Below are 23543 nucleotides of genomic sequence, written 5' to 3'. Positions count from 1 at the left end.
AAGAAGACAGGAAACTTCAAAGCTGCTATGCCTGGTCCCTTAGCTATTCAAACTCATTTATCCAAAGTCTTTTTGCCCGTGTCTCTGGAGATCTTTGGATAATCATGTTTTCATGTATTACACTGGACATTTTCTCACACAAAATATAGCTGTTTATTATTTTATGTACCTACACAAAACTCCCAAGGTATTTTGTAGCTAGTGTAACCTGGTTTAGAAATTGGGTGTTCTAAGCATCTTTTTATAAAGTTAAGAAAGAAACAGTATCAACTATCACAATTAATTTAAATAGGTTGTTTCAGATGCAAAATATAATCATGAATGAACTGCTAGAACACAAAAACTCCCGCAGAAAACAGGGACTGTGCTGGAGATTAAACTGTTAAACAGCAAGGTAAAATGTATGATGAATACAGAATCAGTATTTGGAACTTTTTTCCCTCTGTAAAAATAACTTTAAAAGTCAGGAAGTTTTAGAAACTGTTCACTGATTCAACCCCCTTTAAATTCAAAGGGCATCTTTCTGTTGCTGTCTGTTTGAGCCGTACTGTGTATGAAATTGTGCTGGCTTCCTGGAAAACCAGGGTCATTGTTATTTTTACCCTCTGTTCAAATGTTGTTGCATGGATTATATATTTATTGAAAAATCACAAGATAAAATTTTACAGAGATTAAGAAACAAAATCTAAGAATTGCAAATCTTTAATTTTTTTTACAAAAGTGGCAAATTTAATATATTTTTTAGAGATACCTTCTGTTTTTAGCTGTATTGATACCATACTCCAAGTCAAGAGGAGGCATAATATTTTATCTGTATTACTCCCAAACACAGGATCAGTGGCTTCTGGCAGTGGGTGTACCAGCACAGTGTGAGGTGTTCCTATATACCCGTCAGCTATATGGCCTCAAGGAGTCCCATGGGAGTTGCAGAACTACAGGGGAAGGTCTGTGCTGTTTTCTCATCTCAGTGGACAGTTCCTTCAATACTCACATGTGGTAACATAAGCACTGAAGTCAAGACGTACAAACAAGTCTAATTGATACTAGCAGTAAATAAAAAGTAGTTCTGGGCTCCTATGCCACATTCAGCCTGAGGAAATACTTTTAATGTCTTTCTTCTAAACAAATTCTTGCTATTTGTGGTGAGGCTCAGTGCTTGTAAACAAGATGTTATTAGTTAACCAGTGAAAATGTGTAGATTTTTCCTGACTTTCTGTACTGAAATAGAGACAGTCCAAGTAATTACAGTTTAGGACACCACTACACAATTCTTTTGTGTGTAGATCCCTCCAGGACTGCAACTGCAATCGTAAGGACATAGAGGCAACCTGATCTGGGGTCAGTCTCCATGAAGTGACCAAGATCTCTGGATATGACTTTATCTCGTATACATTAGCAGTGAATGTTGCAGTAAAGCAAATGAGACAGTCTGAACAGAGAGAAGTCAAAGAATATGTGCTGAGAGCACTGTGTAAAGCTCCACTGTCATCTCTCAAGCTCTCCTATGGTATTTTGTACATCATCAGAAATAGGTTTGCTGAACCCACAGTTGCAATAAAAATTATGTTGTTCTTTTTGAGAGAAAATCATGAACTCTAGCTCTGATAAAAATGAGTAATAACAAAGGAAACCATGTGAATATTAAGTTATTTCCAGTAACTTCAAGTTATGCAGGTAGAACAAGAAATGGTACACAGTTTTTGCTGGTGGTACTTAGTGTTAGCTGGTAGTGATCCAAATGAGATTAAACAGTAACTTTGGGGTTTAAGTAGATGGTTTTCCTGTGGTTTGAGTTTGGTTTTGTGCTCACTATTTATTATGTAACTCTGGCTAAACAGATTTAGTTTTTACAAGTGTTTCCTTTGACTGCTAAGGAGTTAACTTGATGAGACATCAAGCCATGTTGGTGTAACTGCTGAAGGCAGTTGTGTACAATGAGCGTGAAATCTGCTACTGATGTGTACAGCACGTCCCTTATGCTTCCACATAATTCCACATTCCTGTTATTTTTTTTTAAACCGGAATGTCTCTTACCAATCTTTACATCGGTTAGTAACAATTTAAAGTACACATGTTTGAGCTTAATGCAAGAAATCATTTTCTGAAGTTTAGATGCTTGTAAATTAAATGAGTAGGAGTAGGTCCCCCCTCCCACCCACACACCCTTTAAATCCTAGCAGCTAGAAAAAGTGTTTTGTGTTGCTACAGTAAGTATCAGTCTCTTAGCTCTTCTACTTTATTCACTCAGGGACTAATTACCAACTTTTTACATGAAACAGCCTTACTGTGAGCTCACAGTGGGGCGCGCATCTTTTTCTATCCTTATTGAAAAGTAAACCCTTAGGTCTTCTGGAATATATTATATGTTTTACAAGAAATAGCAATTGCTTTTCTGTCAAACAAAGAATTTTTGTTCTCTGTAGCTTACTTTTGACGATTAAGACAAAAACAGTATTATAGTGTGTCAGGATCTGCTCTGCAGTCACAGTAAAAATCTGCCAGTATTCCCAGATATCCCCCCATTTTGATTATTTTCTACATCTGCCATAAGTCTGTGCATTAAGCTGAAACTGCATACAACATTCAGCCCAAGGAGAACACTTTTGCATATTTTCCCCCAAAATGGGTCTGGTCTTTAGAGGGGAAAAATATTTAGGTTTCAGAGAGATTTTCTCCCTCTCATATTCCAAACATGAAATACAGAAAATTTGGGGGTGTACTAATCTATTGAGAGTTTCCTTTCATCTGGGAATTTTGAAAAGAAAAATGAAACAGAATGAGAGATTTAACTTTGAAAAACAGTAACTCCTTAGGAGCACAAAATATTTCCTGGAGAAAGCTGGTTAAATGTTACTGCTCATATACTCTATTTGATACTGTTTCTACATGAAGCAATGAAGAGGTGTGAACACAGCTCAGGTGCCTCTGTTTTGCACCATTGCAAGGATGAAATAAGATTTTGGGACTCTCCATGGGAAAGAGGATTTCTCCCTTTCACAAGCCTGCTTCCAGTCTTATGGATACTCCAGGCACTAGGGCTTGTTACCCACCCAGGCCTGAGCTTCCTCACCCTGAAGGTGCTGATGAGCCTCATCATTTAAGGACTTTATTGAAACCCAGTGGCTCTAACCCTTTGTAGCTCTTTGGAACAACTGATTAGCTCGTGGATAAACGGTGATATCTTCCAAACTCTGCTGAGGGTGATTTTGGCCAGGATGGCCTTCAGACTTGCCCTCTGAGAGGTTTGCCTGTTCTTTCAAGCCATGCTGCATGGCTTAAGAAGCAGCATTGCCTCTGCCTAGAAACGTTCTCTTTTATCGGGGAAAGCGACAGTGTGCCTCCTCACATGGCTGGGGTTCTCATCAGGGGCTTTAGTGTGAGGCCAATTCCCATTTGAGCTTGAAGATGGAATATGTTACTTCTGATGAAGGTTTTTACCCCAGAGTAGTTCAAAGAAGGGGAATTAACCAGGACTGAGGTGATGTTACCGAACCTTCCTCTATTTAAACATTTTTACTATATTTTTCCTACTTTCTGCTAGCCTTGCAAAATCTGTGTGTTACAGGACTGAAAACACATGTAGATTTTTGACATGTGCTAAAATTTTTTTTAAAGGCAAGTATAGTAATGGTTGATAAAATGCCAGTCTCTGAAAATTACCCACAATTCTCCTTCATTGAAACTAAGGGCAACAGCAGCAGTTCCATATAGCACATCTGTTATGAAGGCAGATGCATGCCATTCTATAGTTAAGCCTTCTTGACAGACAAAATGCTATAATGAAGGAAGATTTATGGTAAAGATAAGCTCCTTACTGCAAAATTCCCCTCAATTTTATTACAGCAGGACTCTGCTGAGTATTACTAACTTGGAAGTCATGGGAAACAATTCTTGATAGATGTTTGTTAATCAGTGATAAGCTGCATATATTTAGCACTTTCCAAGCCTTGAAAAACCTCAAGACTATGAGAACAAAAACACTTTTTTTAAGACTCCCAAGTCCAAACTGAATGTGTAGAAAACTTTTCCTGTCTTTAGGATTCTTTTTTGGCAGTGGCTAAGCTATCTGTAACAGTGCAACAGTCGATTGCTATTTATTAGAGTCATAAAGTAATTTTCATTTTCAGTTGAATGTAACATCTGATAAAGGGCACATTATTTTGAAAATCTTTATTAAATTCTTCTATAGCAGAGCATTTCGTTCATGCCCAAGTGTTGGGCAAAACTGTGTATCTTTTTAAAGTGAGAATAAGATGCTTACGAGAACAAGCTGTAATTCTTAGTCTGGATCCTATTCCACTCCCTCAGTTTTCAATCTTGATGGACTTTTGGTTTCTTTCAGAACAACTTAGACTCAACTAAAACGTTTTCATATTGCTTTATAGTGGTAGACTTCTTTCTGATACTATTTAAAATATTGAAGCCTGTTTTCTGTTCTAAAAAGATTGTAAAATGATGGATTCTTACTGAGAAGTTCCTGGTGTCCATTAAGAACCATGCTTATTGATGTTGTGAGTAATTTTATAATTTCTTTTGCCACTGTTAGCTCTGCAATGGGAAGAGAGACATGGGGAAATAAGGGGAATTCCTCTCCCTGTGCGACTGTGGAAGTAGGTTACTACTTTTCAATTGTTTCTTTTCTTACACTCCCAGTAAAGACAAATGGCAAAGCTTAATTTGATTTCTTGAATCTTTATGACTGGTGTAATTATGGAGCCATCACTCAGGAAAATAAAACTGCTTGACTTTCAGCAGCTCAGGCTGAATTTACTCTCTTGGAAGTTAAACAAACAAACAAAATCTCCACTCACTTCTTGTCCCAACACCGCAGGAACCAACATCCTTATTACATGCAAATGAGGCATATGTGATATGGTGGTCATTGAAACACAATAAAATGAGATCCTGCTAGGCCTCTGATGGAAGAGTTGCTCACAGGTCCTGTCCCAAAGTCCACAGCCAGGTACACCCTTAAATACAAAGTCCAGCATTTCTCACTGAAACTCGCGAGGGAAAAATGCGCCCAGCCCCACAGCCAGGGGTGTGGAGAGCCAGTGGGGATGAAACTATGGCCCAGCCCAGAAGATGCTGGGACAGTCCCATGGACAGACCACAGTCCCAAGCAGTGGTTCCACTGCTGGCACTTCATCTTGGCCATGCTTAAAGTCCACTACCACCTCACTATCTTTCACTTTCTAAAGCTCCCTCCCTGCCTGCAGTTCTGTCCCAGCCTGGCTCCTGCCTTGTAGGTCAGCAGTGAAACGTGTTGCTTGTCTCTTGCTCATCTGGGACTGAGGGCAGCCCGTCTATTGCCCAAAGGTTCATTCTGCAGGTATTTTAATCCATGCTTAAGCATTCACTGATGGGATTATGTTGCACACAAAAGAGTAGCTGCTTCTTTCTTTGAAGACATGACAGAGGAACAGGAGTTTGGAGAGCAGTTGCTCTGTTGTGTCTTCAAGGAAAATCCCCAAACAACTGGGATCTCTCACCATGCCAATGGGTGGTCTCTGCTATTGCTTGCTACAGGCTGTTCTCAGTGAAAGTGTCCTTCAGGTTGAAGCTCTGCTGGTGCACTGAAAAAATTAACCCTATGTGATTTAGCCCAAATTTACTGCCTGCCTTTGTAGACTAGTGGAAAGGGAACCTGCCTGGGCTAACAAGGCTTTCTGGTGCCTGCTTCCAGGCTTGTTTGTGTATTTGACCCAGTGACTGCTTAAGGTAAATGACAGATCAATCCTAGATAAAATGTCTCCATCTAAGTCTCTCTTTTCCAGGAAAAAAAAATGTAACCACTATCTTCTGAAGGAATATTCATATTTGTATGCCAGCACACGATGGTAAACTAGGGCAGAAATGATTTAGTGAAGGTCTCACAGATAAACTGAGAAAGAGAGTCAAAACTAATTTTTTTCTGAACTCCTCACCTCATCCCAGGGTCATATTATATGTTTGGCCTAGAAATGTTTGTCTTTGAATATTCAGTTAGAATGAGTGTAGATAACAACACTATTGTGCTAATTATCATGCTATCAGCAAGATTTTATATATATATATATATATTTATATGCTTACATGCAGGCAAATCTACAGCCAAAGCAGTAGTATCACAGTATCACATTTCATAAAAAATGAGACTTAATGTAAATTTATTGAACCAAAGAGTTTCCCCAGTTAATTTCTGCAACATCATTTTAATCTTCAATAGCACACAGGGTTGTTGGTATTTTAAGGGAATTGTCTGTCAATGCCTACAATTTGTAGGGTGTGAATAGTTTAAGATGTCATAAATATTTATGAAGTTCCTGGGAATGGTGATAGGGACATCATACAAAGTCCTTGAAGTTACGAACTGAGGCAGAAAGGGTGTTATATGCAAATTGCAAAAATAGTGTGGTATAGTTTTAAGAGGAGCAAAAAAAAAAAATCTATTATTTAGATGAGAAGAAGCTGAATATTTGGAAAATAAGGAATGAAAATTTTTGAGAGATTTGCTTTTACCTAGAAAAATTTTTCTTTGCTTTTGCCTAGACATTTGTAACTTTTCTGAATATTTGGCTTTATTGCTCTCAGGAGAAGCCTGCACATTATCTATCCTTTCCCTTTCTATCACTCTCTTGATACTCAAGTACTGTTTAAAGTAGGAATAACAGAACAGATTAATCTCAGAGGTATTTCTACCGCTGCCACTGGAACTAGAACAAGGGGTGATATAGTCCAAAAAGAAGAAATAGAAATATTTTCTGGAAAAATATAGAATATAAATTTCTACTGAGGTTAAAACACAGAAATGCAGCTGCCACTGAAACCCTTTTGAGTAGCAGGCTCTATCCTTTTATAAAGCCCATCTGTCTCTGCAGAGTATAAAAAATGCATGATCATAAAAAGCAGTACTCCTTAGGGGAAAAATCTCTCTGTACTAATCTTGTAGTCACTTCACAAAACAGTTTTTAATCCCAAATTTGCATTTGATTTTCAGTCAGGAACTTTGTGGTTTTTGCAAAGTTTTCTTATTCCATTAGAATTAGATATGAGGTACAGTTTGTTCAGGTGGCAAGTCCAGACTATGAATAAACCAATGTTATCATATGAAAGAGAATTAAACAGGCAGATCCAAGTGGGGATATATTAAGCCAAATTTAAGCTCCAGTAGTTGAATTTAGCCTGTACTAGATGTCTGGTTTGCCTCAGGATATATTCAGCTTTCCAGCTAATCGACTGAGGAAAACTGCCTCAGGTATGATAAAATTTACAAGAGAGCTCAGTCGAATAGCTCTTGTTATAAATACTAGCTTAAAGGCATTCTTCTGGTCTTTGGGATCAGAACTGTATTTGCATTTAATTATTATACTTCAAACTTTTTTGAACTTGGTTAAAAATATTAGACCAGCCAGTTAGGCTTATATCGTTATAGTGCTTTCCAGATAATGGTAGAACTTCATACCACTTTTTTATTTCTGGGTGAATGCTGTTTGGTTTTATTCTTTTGTTTAGATCCAAAGTCCCACAGGAGAAAAAAATTATTATAATATATTCTCATTGAGAGAAGGAGAGATAGTTAAGCAAAGGTGTTTTAGTGATGTGCTAATCTAAGAGGTACAGCACTTTACTATGATTTTCTGTCAACATAATTGACAAATAATTCAGTTTTAAGCCTCTTGCACTATTTTCAGACAAGGCTTAGTGTGAGAACTAATTGTCTTTTAGTCATTGATTTCAAAAACCTGTTTTTCCCCTTTTCTGAGACTTTTCAAGACATGGTTTTACCAGTTCTGCCTGCCAATATTTGCACTAACAAAGTTTGGAGTTCTTTTTCACTGAACCACGGTGTATCAGTAGAAGCTGATTCTAGTTTAGAAAGAACATGAAAAAGGTAAGCACTTCTGTATGAGAAGTGAAAATCAGTAACAGAACTATTTTCTGACATAATTGTGCTGAAATAGCATAAAATGAAGTGCTTTCATTTAATTGCTTAGTCCTGAAAGCACTGCAGTAGAAACAAATACATGATGCCTGCTATGGAAAGGCTTGAATTTTACTATTATTAAGAGGTGGACTCTACTTTGGGCAGTTACAGTTATTTTCTATGTAAATATACCTGCAGACACCTCACGATGGTACACTGAAGCTGCTGCTGTTTCAACACCCTATCAAATTAGCACTGACAAAGACACATGCTGGCTTAGATGAAAAGAGCCAACAAGTCTGATCCCATTATGCACAGGCGTGTAGCAGTCACCTGATCACTACCACACCTGACTGTAGGAGGCCATGAATTTGCTTAAATTTGCAAAGGAGTATTCCCAGTATTACCTTCATGGACCATAAACACAACTAAGGCAGATAATGTTCTGCTGCATTATTTCAGAGCATATTGTTTCTGACTTTGTGTATTGATCTGAGAGGAAGTTGCAAATTTCACTTTTCACTGTCCCAGATGTCTGAGCTTAGTTGTGGAAATGGTTTGGCATATGGAATGACACAAGCCTGCAAGTGTCAGTGGTGCCTGTAGGAAACACTGGAGAGGAACCCAGTGTGTGTCAAAAGAGCCTTTGGACTGTTTTCCCAAAGACCTGAATGTGTTCTTCATCCTTATTCCTTAAACTTTTAAACATATAGATACAAAAGCTAAAGAAAAGCCCACCTGAAAGTCCCTCTGGCAACATGGTTACTCATCAATCAAACAGATAGGGTAGGGAAGTGAGGAATAGAGGAAATACTCTTACACCTGCATTTCAAACGTGCAGCTTGTAGGAGAGAGTTTTATTTTTCAGCTACCTCTGATTTCTTGATGGGAAGTCCTGGTCAGAAAGGATTGGACACTCTCAGTAAGGTACTGCCTCAGCACATTTTTAACATTTCAATTGCTCAGTAAGAAACAGCAGCAGGAAAACTCCAGATTTGTGCTTACTGCTCAGCTCAGACTGAAATGTTTTGGTCAGGTATGGGTAAGGTGCGTCCATAGACAACACAGTTCATAGGCTTAACAGGAGGAGCATGAATTACAGGGCTCCAGATCCCCACTAGCCAAGAAATTGTTCTTTCCTGTAGCCTTGGAGCCACAGCAGACAGTGGGATATGCATTTGGCAGGATACAATTCATGTACATGTACACATGTGCATGTACACATGTGCATCCTCATGCTTTAGTTTCATGGAAATCCACAGGCTTTCAAATCTAAGGTATTAAGCATCAACCACTGCATTTACAGCTGTAAATCACCACATTCCCAAAACACCCAAGTAACACTAACTCCTGCAGCAGAGCTGCCCACCCGCCCTGCAGGGACTCCTGCCCAATTGCTGGGGAAATGACCTGAAACACTAAATGGCCCGGGCTTGTTCAAGGCAATGCACTCACATGCTTACTGTTCTTGCCTTTCTTCATTTACATTCACTAATTGGAAGTTAATTTACTCCCAGAGGCAAATAAATATTTTTAAACCAAAAATTACGCTATTTTTTCCAAACCTTGTGTTGAAAAGCGACTCAGTGCTTTTCCTAGTGCACAGTCCTAGGAGCACCTCTGAGTGTGTGGTAACACCGTGCTGCCTCTTTCAACTCTATCCCATTTGTGTTTAACACAGAGATTATTGGTCTGTTCACCAGTCAGCTTGCTTTGACTGATAAGGTAGACTAGTTCAACAAAGATTAACACAGTTCTTACCACTTCTGTCCAACCAAGCCTAATAAGCTCACAGTTAAACACAGCCCAGCAATTTATATTGGTATTAATTTCCTCTGTCAGCCTTAGATTAAAAAAAATACATAGATAACAGTACAGCGAGTATAAATCAAACCTGACACCGGAAAAAAATCACATACTGGAAAACTTGACATAGAATCCGGTGGTGTCAAAAATCCTAGATATTTGTTGTTTCCAATTCAGACATTCTTCATTTAGACCAAAATAACAGACATCCGTAGTGTACCTTACTGCTGGTGACTATTTAAGAGCTAGGTGCTCTCACAGCATGGTACTCTTTATGTGCACAGTAATGAAAGTTCACTATTGATTTTTCTGTAGCTGCTTGTAACTATTATAGTTGATACATCAATAGAAAAGGAAAGCACAATGTTTCACAGGAGGCAGAAAATCAGAGAATACATGATGCTGTGACAGTAAATCATGGCATAATCTCAAGAATTGATAGATGGCTACTGCTAACTTGAAACCCATGGCTTTCTCTGAAAAGACTAACCTATAATCGTCCAATATGTTCTAACAGACTGACTGCCCATAATAGTGGTAAAGGACACAACACAATGTTTCATCTCCAGAATAATGGTTTCCACAAACCAGGTTGTAGTGGTGGAATTTGTTTTGTGTTACTGCAAAGAAAGGAGAAAGAGTGGTGGGAATGCCATTTAGACTAATAGTCACAGGTTGTAGGAAAAAGACATTTTTTTTCAGAAAAGAGCACAGAAGGGTTTTGTTTAAAAAATAAAAGAGGAAGAGAAGTTGTTATTAATTTTTAACTTGCAAAAGTCTGCAGTTAGTTGAAAAGGAAATGCAAAAGAGCTGATTATTCTTGAGATCAAAATATTGGAGGTGTTTTGTCAAGAAAGGCAAACGCAGAGAAAATACGTTTACTGTAGCTGTTTCCAGTTCCCTGGCATCCTGAAAGGGAGCCAAAGGCACGTAAGTAATGAAAACTCTTTTAAGTGTCTGCTTCTCTCTGCTGCATTTTTGAGGGGCACAATAATCTCTGAATTTTACAGCATGCCTCGTGATTTTTTAACAGGAAAGTTCTTAATTGCTTTGTTCCCTCTTTACTCCCTGGCTCATCTCTGGTAGCTTAAGCTATGATTTTAATTAATTGTGAGGGTCTTTTTTTCCTGTCTCAAAACAGAAAGGGAGGAAGTACTGCTAGTAAGAAGTGGCCAGCTGGAGCACCAGTGTGGATGACACTGCTCCCACAGTAACCTCTCAGCAATGATCCTCTCTGGAGGATATTTTCATTGTGTAGCATTGTTTTCCAGCACTTCTTTCGGGCATGTGAATTTGATACCTGCCCTTTTCAACCTTGCTGGTGACTCCATTCTCTAAAGACAAATGTGTCCCAAACAGGATAGTCCTAGACAAGAGGAAAGAACTTTCAACCAGGCTTGAAGGACATTTGTCCGGTTTAGGCTGTAGGTTTTTCCCACAGTGAAAGACTGGATAGTGTCATCTATCTTGTTCCAAGCAGTCTGCTGATCTCTATTACAGTTTTTGGTGTTGGGGAGGAAAGATGCTGTTGTAGTGTCCTTCCCCATTCTGATGTTGAAATCTTTCTCTTTACTGAGATGAGACTTTCCTTCACTTAACAAGCAGAGGTATTATGTAATACAATACACATCAAACCCTCCCAATATTGAAGTTGATATTAAATGTAGGATTTTCCTTATTAATCTTTCAATAACCTTATAAAGAAGACTCTTAAACTGCCCTTAGGATGATGGCCATGTGTGAATCAAATTTTTGCAAGCCACATGGGCTGTTTCAGTTTGTCCCATGCTAAATGGCTCTGCACAGGACCAGAGCAATACTAGGAACTCCTGCTCTGAGAGATTCATCCAATCTTGGTAGCAGCTTTGCCAGAACCTAAGGAATTTTACTTTTCATCCCCCACCCCTTTCCTGCCAGCAGAAGTCATTTGGGACACGCTCCAAGCCGTGAGCTTGGGAAGGAGTGTTTCTGCACAGTCCCCTTCTGTCTCTCAGTTCAAGATTCCAGCTGTGTTCAAGGCTGGGCCATAAAGTTTGTTTCTCGATTTTCCTTCATTGTTTCATTCCTGTTTGCTTTTGTTTCCTCCCTTTCCACCTCTGGCTTGGCTTTGATCACAGTTCCATGGTTTCTCTTTCCTTCCTGGCCTTTCCCACTTATTTTCTTGACTCCTATCTCAAGCCCTCCAGTCTCTCTCTGTTCCTCTGATCCACACCACTGCTGTCCCTTGTTTTCATCAATCACTCCTGGTTTCTGATCTGTGCAGATATCCTCTTCTATGCCACTCTTCTCTCATTACTCTTGCGGATCCTTTTTATCACCTGTGATTTCTTTTCATTGTTCCTTTACAGAATTTCACCTCTCTATTTTAATTCCTTCAGAGACAGCCATTGCTTTTGTTTCTCTTTCAATGTTCAATCTTGCAAAGCAGCAGAGGGGTAAGAGAGAGAAGGAAAATTGCCATAGTCTACAGTGCATCTCCAGTAAATGGCCAACACTTACCCATATATAAACTTTCAGGTAAGAGCATCTGCAATGTGTTTTTTTCACTAGAAATACATGAGGCAGTTTTCAGTCTATATATTCTGGTTTTTAAAGTATTTAGTAAGTTATCTGTTACTGCAAAGTTAATTTAGTCATTATACTCCTTTATCAAGTTCTTCATTCAGTGAAACATTTAAGAATATGTTAAAATTAAGACTATAGGGTAGTATTAGTGGCTCCGAGATTTAGGATATTCATTCACTTCACTGTATTTTAATATATAACCATGTATTCCTAAGTTATGCTGGGTACTTGACTAACAAAAGTAGTCACTGATGTTAAAGATTTCTGCCAACAGCAGCTAAAAAGATTCTATATAATACTGTATTTCCTTTGTTACCTATATAATACATTCAACTTGCAACTTACACATGTAAAAATGTTAAGAAATTGTAAAAGTATTCCAAAAGTAGAGACACCTATAAATGTGGGTTATGTGCAGGTAATTTTTCCCCCTTACAGAAGGTGTTTAAAAGCCAGCCTTCCTAGTAGCTTACAAACATATTAGGGGAAAAGTGCAGAGCACACTGATTGGGTTATTCTGAAATCCCCAGTCTCCACACAAAGGCAACAGTACAGAATTCAAATATTGCTTGATACCCATGTTTCTAATTACTTGCAAGATTTGTGTCTAACAAATATATGACCTAATTTTCTCTCAAGCATCTAATCCTGTTGTTATTTCAAAACCTTGTTAAATATGCATTTTAGAATAAAATGACATGAAAAGAAAAAGTACTTGCTGAAGATGGTTAATCTTATTTCCATGGCTTGCAGCTGTCAGACAACATAACCAAGTAATGATCAGATTGAATCAAATTCATGCCTCAAATAATGCCATTGTACTCAACAGTTACATGAGGTATGAATTTGCAGCATTCATTGCATTTAATGAAATAAAATCAGGACAAATCAACAGCAATTATTAACTTTCCTCTATAATTTAGTGCAGTTTATTCAAAAAACTCAATCAGCCTTGAAACAGAAGGCTTTCTCTGGGATTCCTGAAAGAATTTTATCATTCACTAGTCCTACACAAAGGGCTGAGATGAATGATTAAAATTTTATTTGTTAAAAAATATTGGTTTAATTCTGAATTGTTCCTCATAACCTCAACATTTGTATTTTATTCCTTTTACATTACGTGCTTTTTCCCCCAAACCCAACTGATTGTAGATTTCATTAAGACAGATACCTGTAAGATAGACACTGTCCTACTTTCTTTCATGCTGCCTGCACGTGTGTGCAACCTGCATAGGAGGATGGACACAAAACCTGTCAGCTCACTGAAAAAGTGTTCTCAGGAGCATTGTTTATCAAAGTCATCACTCCATATATCATTTAGCATCTATAAGACATTTAAGGACTGACTTTTAATTGTTTGGCTTTGCTATGGGTTTTGACAGCTAAGCGAAATGAATATGTTTTTTGTTTTGTTTCTCCATAATGAAATAAAAGCCAGGGCAAAAGAAAATCCACTTTTTCCTGCATATGCTAAATGCACTTCTAAAATAGTCCTTCAAATGATGAATTGTCAAATTTTTTTGCAAAGTTTTAGGCCCTGAAAATACAGCAAGGAGCTACTTTCGTGCTAAGTGATTTATAAAGGAAAGGATCAAATTTTCTCAAAATTCAATCAAGATATTTCAAATCAGATTCCTTTAAAAACTGTGTTTGTTATGAAATCTGTAGGGATTTCAAACAGTGTTGTTCCCATCTGCCTCTACATAGTATCTTTAATACTCTGGATTTCACCACTATTTACAAAGATAGATAACTATTGTTTTTGTTTACCAGATTGCATAGTTGAGATATCATTTTAGAGACTTCAAAGTAATGGAATGAGAAGCAGAATTGGAGACAAAAGGGTTGATTTCTCTGTTGAGCAATGCTGCATCCATGAAAGGAGAACATCCCTCATGAGATTATTCTGAAATGAGGTTTTGTTCATATTCATTTGCTTTACTTTCCCAGAGGGTTAGAGTAGAAATGTGGAATAGCTCTTCTAGTGGCAGAGTGGAGTAGCCTGGCTGCCTCGCTTGAGATCCTGAGAAGAGTTAAATGTTCCAGGAGCAGACTGGCTGTTTAACTGTTCTGCTGGCCCTCATCATCTCTAGTAAGAAATGGATCCCTAGTTCCCAAGGCAATATGGAACACAGAGCAGTGAGGGGCTATAAAAAACTGCTGGTAACTGTTCACATTAAAAGTTATCAAATTTGGATTTTTCAAATGCAGAAATACTTGTAAAATTTGAAATTAGAAGGCATGATAAATTTCAACTTCTTGACAATTTAGGGACAAGAAAGGACCCCTATAATTATTGTTGCCTCTTTCAGTCTTCTGCTGAATGCAAGCCATAAGTTTCCATCCAGCACTTGGGCATCAAGTCTGTAACTTTTGACTGAGCTCTATCATAATAATTTAGAGAAACATCGTCTTGACTTCAGATTTAAAGAAGCAGAGCTTTCATTATATTCAGAGATGAGATCTTCCAAAAGACAGTGATCCTCACCTTTAAATTAGTGTTATTTCTAATGTAGTTTATCCCAAACTGATATTACAGAGCTAATTCTGCAAATGTGTTCCCCCTGACTTCCATGGGATGTGCACAGGGGACGGTGTTTAGTTGATTAAATTTTTAACAAATACCACGTTGCTTCAGCATATTACATCTCAGGGGCCACAGCATTTCATGCTTTGGCCTCAGCAAATGGTGCTGCCAAGGTACTCTTCCTATCTCATTGCTTCCCTGTCTTGGCAGTTTTTCTTTGCCCTGCTACATTCACTTCCAAGCCTTGTGCCAGTCCTTGCCTTACCTATCATCAGTCATTCAGTGTCACAAGGTTGTCTCCTGCCCTGGACTTTCCCAGAATGCCATCTCCATTTCCCATCCACCACCTTTCCAGACCAAGTCCTTTTCCACTTTCTCCTTTCTGCCTCTCACTCTTAATGTGCCAGATCTATTTATCCACCTTCTTCATATTCCCTTGCAAAACTTTTTGTTGTGACATCTGAGGGAAGCCTGGACTGGGTGCGCTGGGACTGTGCCTGTGATCCCTCCACATTATCTGCCAGTCGACACCTGTTCATCAGCACATATGGGGATTGTATACTTTAAATGAGCATTTAAAAATGTCATCTGCTGTTAAGGATTCCTCATCAGAAAATTAAGAAATTTCCTATTGATAAGTTTGTCACAGTGAAAGGATCATCCTAGCTAGATGTCTCATTCTCCATTCTTTGGGTGCACTCCCAGGCACTCTGCAGATGAGAAAGTAATTTCAAAAAGTCTATTTGAAATACTGCAAAAAACCAATCAAGGATCCAAGGGAGCATTTTTTTTTTGTCAGAAATTAGTATGTGAAAAAAGGTACTTAAATAAATCTTGATTTTATCTATTAGTCAGCCGTCAGCTAATAATAAATTATATTTAGTTCCTTCCTTGTTATAAATACATATTGATTAGTTTTAAACTCTGAACTTCAGAATGAGTTATATCTGGTCATTGCTAAACTGCTCTCGTCACTAAGAAAAATATCCCCAACACCTATTATACTGCACTTAATTAAGACAAGCATCAGCTTTATGTACCTTTATTTGCTTCTGCCAAGTCTCTCTGGTATAAATATTGAGCAGTCACATCTCTTGAATACTAATCGATCCTTCCTGAATTCCAAATGATTATATAAAGTTTAGGAGGTGTTTCTTTGGCAGTGTTAGCCTCCAGTGCATTCTCTGGTTGGACATTAGGGTTGAGACAGCCTGAATCTGACAAGTTTGCAGTAAGTATTTTTCTAAATTCAGATGTAAGGTGGGGAAGCCTGAAAGCCATGCCAGAATGCTGTACAGAACCCCTCAACTGCTGCTTTACTGGTGTTTATCTGGTGCAATTGTACAGGTATCCTTGGGTAACAGAATGGATCAATCTAAGAAAACTGCCAATGGGTTTAATAACACCACCTCATAATAACAGCCCAACTATACACGTGTGTTATAAATAAAGCATATATTAAACCACCTATAAAAATAGTTGTATATTTACAAAGTCACCAAAGTAAAAACAGTGAGAGTGATCACTTTGAAGATGGCATTAAACCCTAACTACTGTTTGTTCCTGTGAGTGAGAAGTGGACACATTTGTAATGACAAGTCCATGCCTGGATAAGTTCTCCATTAGTGGCTTGCGTTGACTTGCCAAGGAAAAGCGTCATGTAATACTTCTCACTTCAAACCCACAGCACCTACTTCATCTTTATCTGCAATCAAAATCTACATGCAAAATTTCCTAGGTAATGTCTTTGTATCTGTAGTACACTTAGTTATCTATAATCCTGCATAAATTGGCTCTTGTCTAATTTTCTGGTCTTCTTTCCCATTTTCCTTTTGGTGTGATAAAACCTCCTGCCTCACTAATTCCTTCATTTCATTCTGATATTATATTTGTTTGTGTGCTCTTAAGTATTATAATTACTACAAAAGTTTAGTTAACATTCCCTGTTATATTACCTCCAGTTGATGCTTATAGTCTTATTTTTCTATCTGCATACATGATATCCCTCATTAAACCCTCAGCAAAAGCTATAGAAGTGAAAGTATTTACAGCCTTGTGTTTCACCATAGTTTGCTGCTGCATTTTTAAATCTTTTCTGTGTATTTAGGTTGCAAGTTCCCTGAGGCAGAGATTCTGCTGGTCTGTAAATCTAATAGAATAATGACTAGAACTATGATGTTACATGAAGTACACTAAAAAGTGCAATAGCTTTTTTTTTTCAGCTGCAGATTGCTGTGTAAGTGCAGTGATGTGAGTTACTGGCACCAGGTGAAGTGGAGCACAGGCAGGCTTTGTGCTCTGCTCCAAGTGCATGTTTGAAGGAAACTCCTTCCAGTCTTGTGAGTGCTGGGGGTAGAGTCTGCCTTGAATATGCTGAATTTCAGCCTGTTTCATCTGCATTAGGATCTTAAGAGGCTCATTTCTTTTCCATATGTGCAAATGGTGGGACCTAGGACTTCAAATACCTCCTCCCGTTTCAGCTAAAGCAAGACTAAAAGCAAGGAAAGATTAATTTTCTAATATTCCTCTTAACTTGCAAATATTCCTCTCATTTTAACAGAAATGAGAACAGTGTTGCAGATCTAGATGGATTTATGCTGAATTTTCTGCTTAAATAAGACAGTGGTTTGTTCAAAAACTGAGTTCTTTTTGTTAGGGTTTTTTTCTGTCACTTAAACAAGAGCCCATTGTTTGATGTCCACCACAATTAAATGTTTATTATTTTTACTGGACCCTCTTGTTTCATGTTAAGTGGGATGTGAGATCAATAGTGGCTCTGCAATTATTTGTCCATTGATAAAACCTTCATTTCTCAAATGAAGTACATTTATCTGTGTCCTGACAGTGATAAGGGAGCAGAACCAGTCAGCTGCTGCCTAGTCCAGCATTTAACTCCAGAGCTCGACAAGTGCCTGGACATGGCTCAAATGATGTCTAACTTTTTCCTATTGGCATTTCACTTTACAAACTGCTCTGATGGGAGTTTGAAAAATCATCCTTGCTGAGTTCACATAATAAAAACTAGCAGGACAAATGGGAAGTTTTCATAAAGAGAAAACAAAGGCTGATTTCAGGTTAAGTGACTGTTTTGTAAAGCTACTGGATGGTAAAATGAAGATGACAGTAAATATCCCATTTAAGGCACTCATTTAGTTCTTCAAGCATAATTTAAATTTAGTCATTTATCAAATGTAATTGCTGCAAATATGATCTGAACTTTGTTCTGTGATAGGAAGCAAATTCTGACTTCAGTAAAAACAGTGGGAAATTTTTCCTGGCTTTAATAAGGTCAAAATTGCATCTCCCAGTGGATAATCTGAGTCTATTTCAGCCCCAGAATTAGAGAATTCAACAGCCATTGTGGAGGAGTTTGTTGTTCGGTTTTATTTCTAATTCTGATCTATGACAACAAGAGAAGGGAGTTTCCAAACTAATGTCAAATGTGGTAACGAAAATTCAGAGGTTGATAAACTGACACATTTGCTTTTTCTATATATAATGTATCTTGATTCAAGCCAGCAGTTATTAAAGAAAAATCATTTGTATTTAGTTTTTGGCCTGCTTTTTGATGATGTGTACTGTGGGCTGTACTGGTTACATGCTATAGAAAAATTAGGTGTATTTTTACTCTGGGATTAGGGTAAAGAATTCACATTACCCTCAATCTAGCCAACTTTTAGAAAGCTAGAGATGTTTATTATATTTGGTGGTAAATCTGATAAACAGTTACAGAACTGTGTGATCAGCATCTTTCTCAGATGTTCTCATTCCATGTGTTGGACATGAGTTCATCGAGCAGTGTTAAAAGTAGGTTTAACACTCAAGTCAGTCAAAGATTTCTTTATTCTTTCCCGTTTTTGCAATTTGTGCCTGGCCACTAACTTTCCATCAACTGTGTGATTACAGTTGCTGTGTTATTGTATCCGTGTTGGTTCTTCGTTGGAGGAAACCTGTCAAATGCAACTGAGAAGCCAAGAAATCCATACTCACATATCTCTTGAGCTACTGGGGTTTTTTTTATCTACCTATCTTTAGATTGGAAAAAAAATTGGCTGACATACCTGAGTTAAATTGTGGTTTGACATATTGATTATCTTCCCTCCCTTAGGTGGTATTAAGAGGAGAATATCTCTATATGTGAAATCAGAGAAATGATGCCCCAGAAAACAGACATGTTTTGGGGTTTGCAAATATATTGTAAATATCAGTCAAAGAAGGGTTGGCAAGGATAACTGCAATGAAAGACTTTTGTTTACAGAGAGGTAAGAACTACCTACCTGTAAAAACATTTGCTTTTTACAACTGAGAGAGGGAATTGAAAAATTATGTAACTCTCCATATATAACTATTCTATAGCTAACGAGACATGACACTCAAGAGAGTATTTACCAAACTATTCTGACATATTGAATAATTGCTGAGTCAACTGTACCATAATGTAGTTGGCAGTGCTGCTCAGAGGGTACCAGACGGAGCAGGTGGCCCCTGGAGAAAGGAGCCGAGCTGCTGTGCCTGGGGTCCCACTCACTGAGCTGGGGCTGTGCAGTTTGACTGCAGGAGGAGTTGTGCACTGCCAGCCACAACAGCCACAGTTAATATGCATCTGGCTAAGCCTCAGCAGCATCTTTAATGCTGCCAAAAATCAAAAGAATTTTCCTGTATAAACCCTAAGGAACTCCTCATGAGTAGATAACAAACAATTACCTCTTTCATTTAAGATCTAGCAAGCAAAACTGGTGTGATTTAATTCTATTTTGAAAAATTATCCTAAGTGCTTTGGGTTTTGATTATGGTTTTACTGTTAGTTTACTAAGATAATCACTTCTGAAATGTTAGGAAAAAAGGCAGAGACCAAGTTCTTTGCCCTAAAGGAGATGGATGTCTTGTGGAGAGACAGACAGGACAATACAGCCATGAATAACAAACGGCTTTACAAGGCAGTCTCATATCTATACAGCTATAAAAAAACAAACAGCTTCTTCTCAATAAATTAATTCTGTGGATTATTGACTTCATATTACCTTTGAGAGGCTTTATATTAGACATCTGTTTTTTAATCAAGCACTGGACTAAAGAACAATAGTAAAAGGTTTTGTTGGTTTGGTTAACACTCATACGAATATCCTCAGAAATGTAAAAAGGGTGTACCTTGAAGCACTTTTTATTCCATTAAACATTACAGGGCCAGGTTGTCAACAGCTGAGATTTTTGAAATATTTTTTTTTTTATTAAGCAATGTATTATTGGCATTAAGACCAGTTTTCTGCTGAGATGCCTGAGATGTAGATATGTGCAAAATGCACCTAGATACTTAGGTACAATATTGCTCCCAGTTATTTATGTAGAATTTGATGCTTAGCTATTTCTGACAGCCCTGCTCAATGCCTACCAGCATCGTTAGACACTTCAACGTCTTCTAAACCTGACGTGCTCTTAGGCTGTGAGGTGTCTTATTAATTTCAGCTACATGATTCATTCATTCTTTTGGGCACAAACTTAAGTGCTTAGCTGGAAAGGGTGTCTGTGTTTTTCATTTCAATCTTGTCATCATTCTTGTTAAATATTTGCCTCTGTCCTGTGGGTCAAGTGGTAACATGTTTACATTTTACTCTTTGCAGAATAACATCTAGATCTGACTATTAGCAAATGGAGTTCTGCAGTAGGCTAAATAATGAACTAATCGATTTCAAAGGTGTCGAACCTGTCTTAGCTACATCACTTTTATATGCGAGTCATGTTCCTATTAGCAACAAAATCAGCTCTTTTTATAGTAGCATAAATGAGAGAAAAACTGGGTAACCTGGCTTGGTACATACTGGCAGGTTATTCCTGCCAAGAAGGTGAGCACAGTACCTGGCAGAGTTAGAAGAGCTAGAGAATGATTCCTAAATCAGTGCAAAGTACTAGAACAGCTGATGAAAATCATTAAATAAAAAGCCACCTAAATGGGAGAATTTTCTGAATGTACTTCACTTATTCAGCTAATTTAAAATGTTTCTGAACTGACCTGAATTCTCTAAATATTTTGTCAGAAGAAAGCTACAGGCTCTATTTGTGCCACTGTATAATGACTGAAAAACCTACTTATTAGGAATTAGGAAATATGAATTCTTGTTATCCATCAGATTAATTCATAAAACATAATTTCTGCAACAGATGGTTTGCTTTTGCTCCTCTGAATCTAAGATGTTCAAGCAATGAAGCCCTGAATACAAAGTGTTAATAGGTACCAAGGAAATCCATCATCTCTTCCTGGGGTTCAAAACGGACATACCTCGGAACGATCAATTCTGTTAGCATCATTCTAATTTGTAAAATAATTCTTTTATATCTTCTGCATGTTCTGTGTCCTGTACCTCTGAAGTATTGGTCTTTTATGTTCCCTGCATTTAAAGGGACCTCTATCTAAAATTTTCTCAAGCAGGTTCAAATTCCATAACACCTAGGAGGGACATATTTAAGTAATTGAGGTCTACAGTGTGATCAAAACTGTCACTTTTAGTATACTTGCAACTGTATTACAATAATTTATTTTTAGAATTTTATTGCTCTACAGATTTTTTTAAAAACTGAAAATTAAAGGAAAGCAATACTAAATGTCACCACTGCTGATACCTATTTCATTGTTGTCCTTGGCTCATCTGTTCACCCTCTTTATAGACAAAAACACCTTTTCAGTAAAACAGGAGGTTTTGCTATGGGGGTATGGCTGGGTCTGACCTTATTTATGTTTCTAAGTCTCTCCTTTCAACTGTCTGCCAAAAAAAAAATTCACTTGGGCAAAGTTCATTTAGACCAGCTTTACAACAAAGTGCAAACCTGAAACAGAGGACAGGCAGAAAAAATCTCTTCCCATGAAGTCAATAGGAATCCATCTCCCTAAGATCTTTTTTATTCTTGGCACCAGTGATTTTTCTTGACTGACTTATTGGAGGGCACTGGTTTAACTAATTTGTCTTGCATAGGTATCTTTCCCATTCTGTCCTCTCCACTAGTACTACACAATCTTCCCTTTAAAGGTTATTTCCTAGCCAGATCTGTCCTAAAGCTATTATCATTAATTTGCACTTTAGGAGTTCCTTTCACTTTTTAAAAACTATGAGATACATTCCTGATTTATGAGTTACAATGTGACAGCCATCATATGCAAAGAAGATTGTTTATACTTACCACAGATGCCTTTCAATAAGAGGGAAATTTCAACCATATCCCCTCTCCATCTGCTTTACATAACTGTATTCAATATCATAGAAGAACATGGCAATCTGTACTTTCCACTGTTCTCTAGGATGTCTAATAGAATTTTATTCCCGTTCTGGAAAATTCAGTAATCACATACCAAAATACAGAAGGTTTATAATACTGCATTAAATTCCATAGGTTTTAGGAGTCATTTCCATTGAAATGCACTTTTAATCCTCATACATAATTTCCCCGCAACTGATAATTAAAAATTATTCTCAGATTACTGTGAATCTCTTTAAACATATTTCAAAATCATGTGTTTCAAGAAAATTGAAGAAAAGCATAATATTTTCAGTGGTTTTAGAAAAAACAATAATTATGAAGATTAGCATGTACCTACCTAAACTAAACAGCACCAGGAATTTGAGACAGACAAATTCTCGTAGGTCAAACTGCAGGGAACGAAGCTTTGCTACCAGGTCTTGTGCATGGCTCATAAGATTGTTGAGGGTGGCTCCAGCTTGGGATGCTATTACGGAATAATCCACCTGTAAAAGAGAATTGTATTCCTATCTGGTTGTCACCCCCACACTTTAGGATGTTTCAAACAATAATATACAACCAGGATACTCCTGGATATAGAAATGATTCTCAATTTAATGATGTTACCAAGTCAAGATGATTTTATATATAAACCAATTTTAACCCAATGGTATATATTGAAAATAACATTAAACCATATATCTTAATGGTACGTGACATCACTGTGAGTGCTGGTTTGTCTGTATTAGCTTTTTAAAGAAGCTTTAAATATGAGAGCTGCTTATGACACTGGTAGCTGTCCACATCTCAGTCTGTTTTATTCATTTGGTATCTCCTGTTCTCATTGTAATCATATGATCCTGCAAAGAACGACTGATGGAGTGAGCTTCGTGCCTACCCTGACTGTATTGCTCCAGAGGCACACCACAATATTCATGGGAAACAGTCCTGTGTCCATAACTTGGCCAGAAACATCTATTCAAGCCCAGAAATGTCGGTGTATTCCCACAGGAAACAGAGGTATTGTTTGGGTGGTTTCTGTTCTCCTCAGCTACACAAAATCCCTGTATTTGTTGGAGCTGCTTGGAACTCACTTGTTCTGGCAAGGGCTGCCCTGCAGGGGAAGGAGGGGTGGCAGGTGTGTGGCAGCCCAGCTGCCCTCGCATTGTCCCCAGCAGTGACTGCAGCACACAGAGCTCCTTCCCCTGGGGAGGGAAACCAGCGGGGCTGCTCTGCAGCCTGCTGCCCTTGTCATGCTGCCCCTTGTTCTCGGGGCAGGCTGACCTGCCTCGGACCTTTCCTTGCATACAGAGATCCAACGGAGAGCTGCACTTAACAGACTTATTAAAAAGGGAATAGCCACAAGCACAGGATACTTAAAGCCTGTTACTTCTGACTCATCCTTGGGCAGTCCTTGAACCTCAGGCACCCTCCCCAAGCCCAGCATGCTGAAGCTGTTCTGGCTGATGCCAGTCCCATTGCGGGGTTGTTTCCATGCAGGTGGCTGTGCCA

The 23543-nt window shown here is 38.0% G+C and overlaps 1 protein-coding gene across 3 annotated transcripts in view; it reads right to left on the bottom strand.

Moving 5' to 3' along the window:
- NR5A2 (nuclear receptor subfamily 5 group A member 2) overlaps positions 1–23543 on the bottom strand; it is an 87702-nt gene that overhangs the window by 5017 nt on the left and 59142 nt on the right. For all 3 annotated transcript variants that reach the window (XM_032118139.1, XM_032118138.1, XM_032118140.1), the window contains one exon: positions 22390–22537. In XM_032118139.1, coding sequence (XP_031974030.1) covers positions 22390–22537 — 148 coding nt within the window. The remainder of the gene's footprint in view (positions 1–22389; positions 22538–23543) is intronic.

This window comes from Corvus moneduloides, chromosome 9 (genome assembly GCF_009650955.1).
Source record: "Corvus moneduloides isolate bCorMon1 chromosome 9, bCorMon1.pri, whole genome shotgun sequence".
Taxonomy (NCBI): domain Eukaryota; kingdom Metazoa; phylum Chordata; class Aves; order Passeriformes; family Corvidae; genus Corvus; species Corvus moneduloides.
Note: the sequence above shows the minus strand (reverse complement) of the source record. Positions and strands in the feature narration are given on the sequence as shown.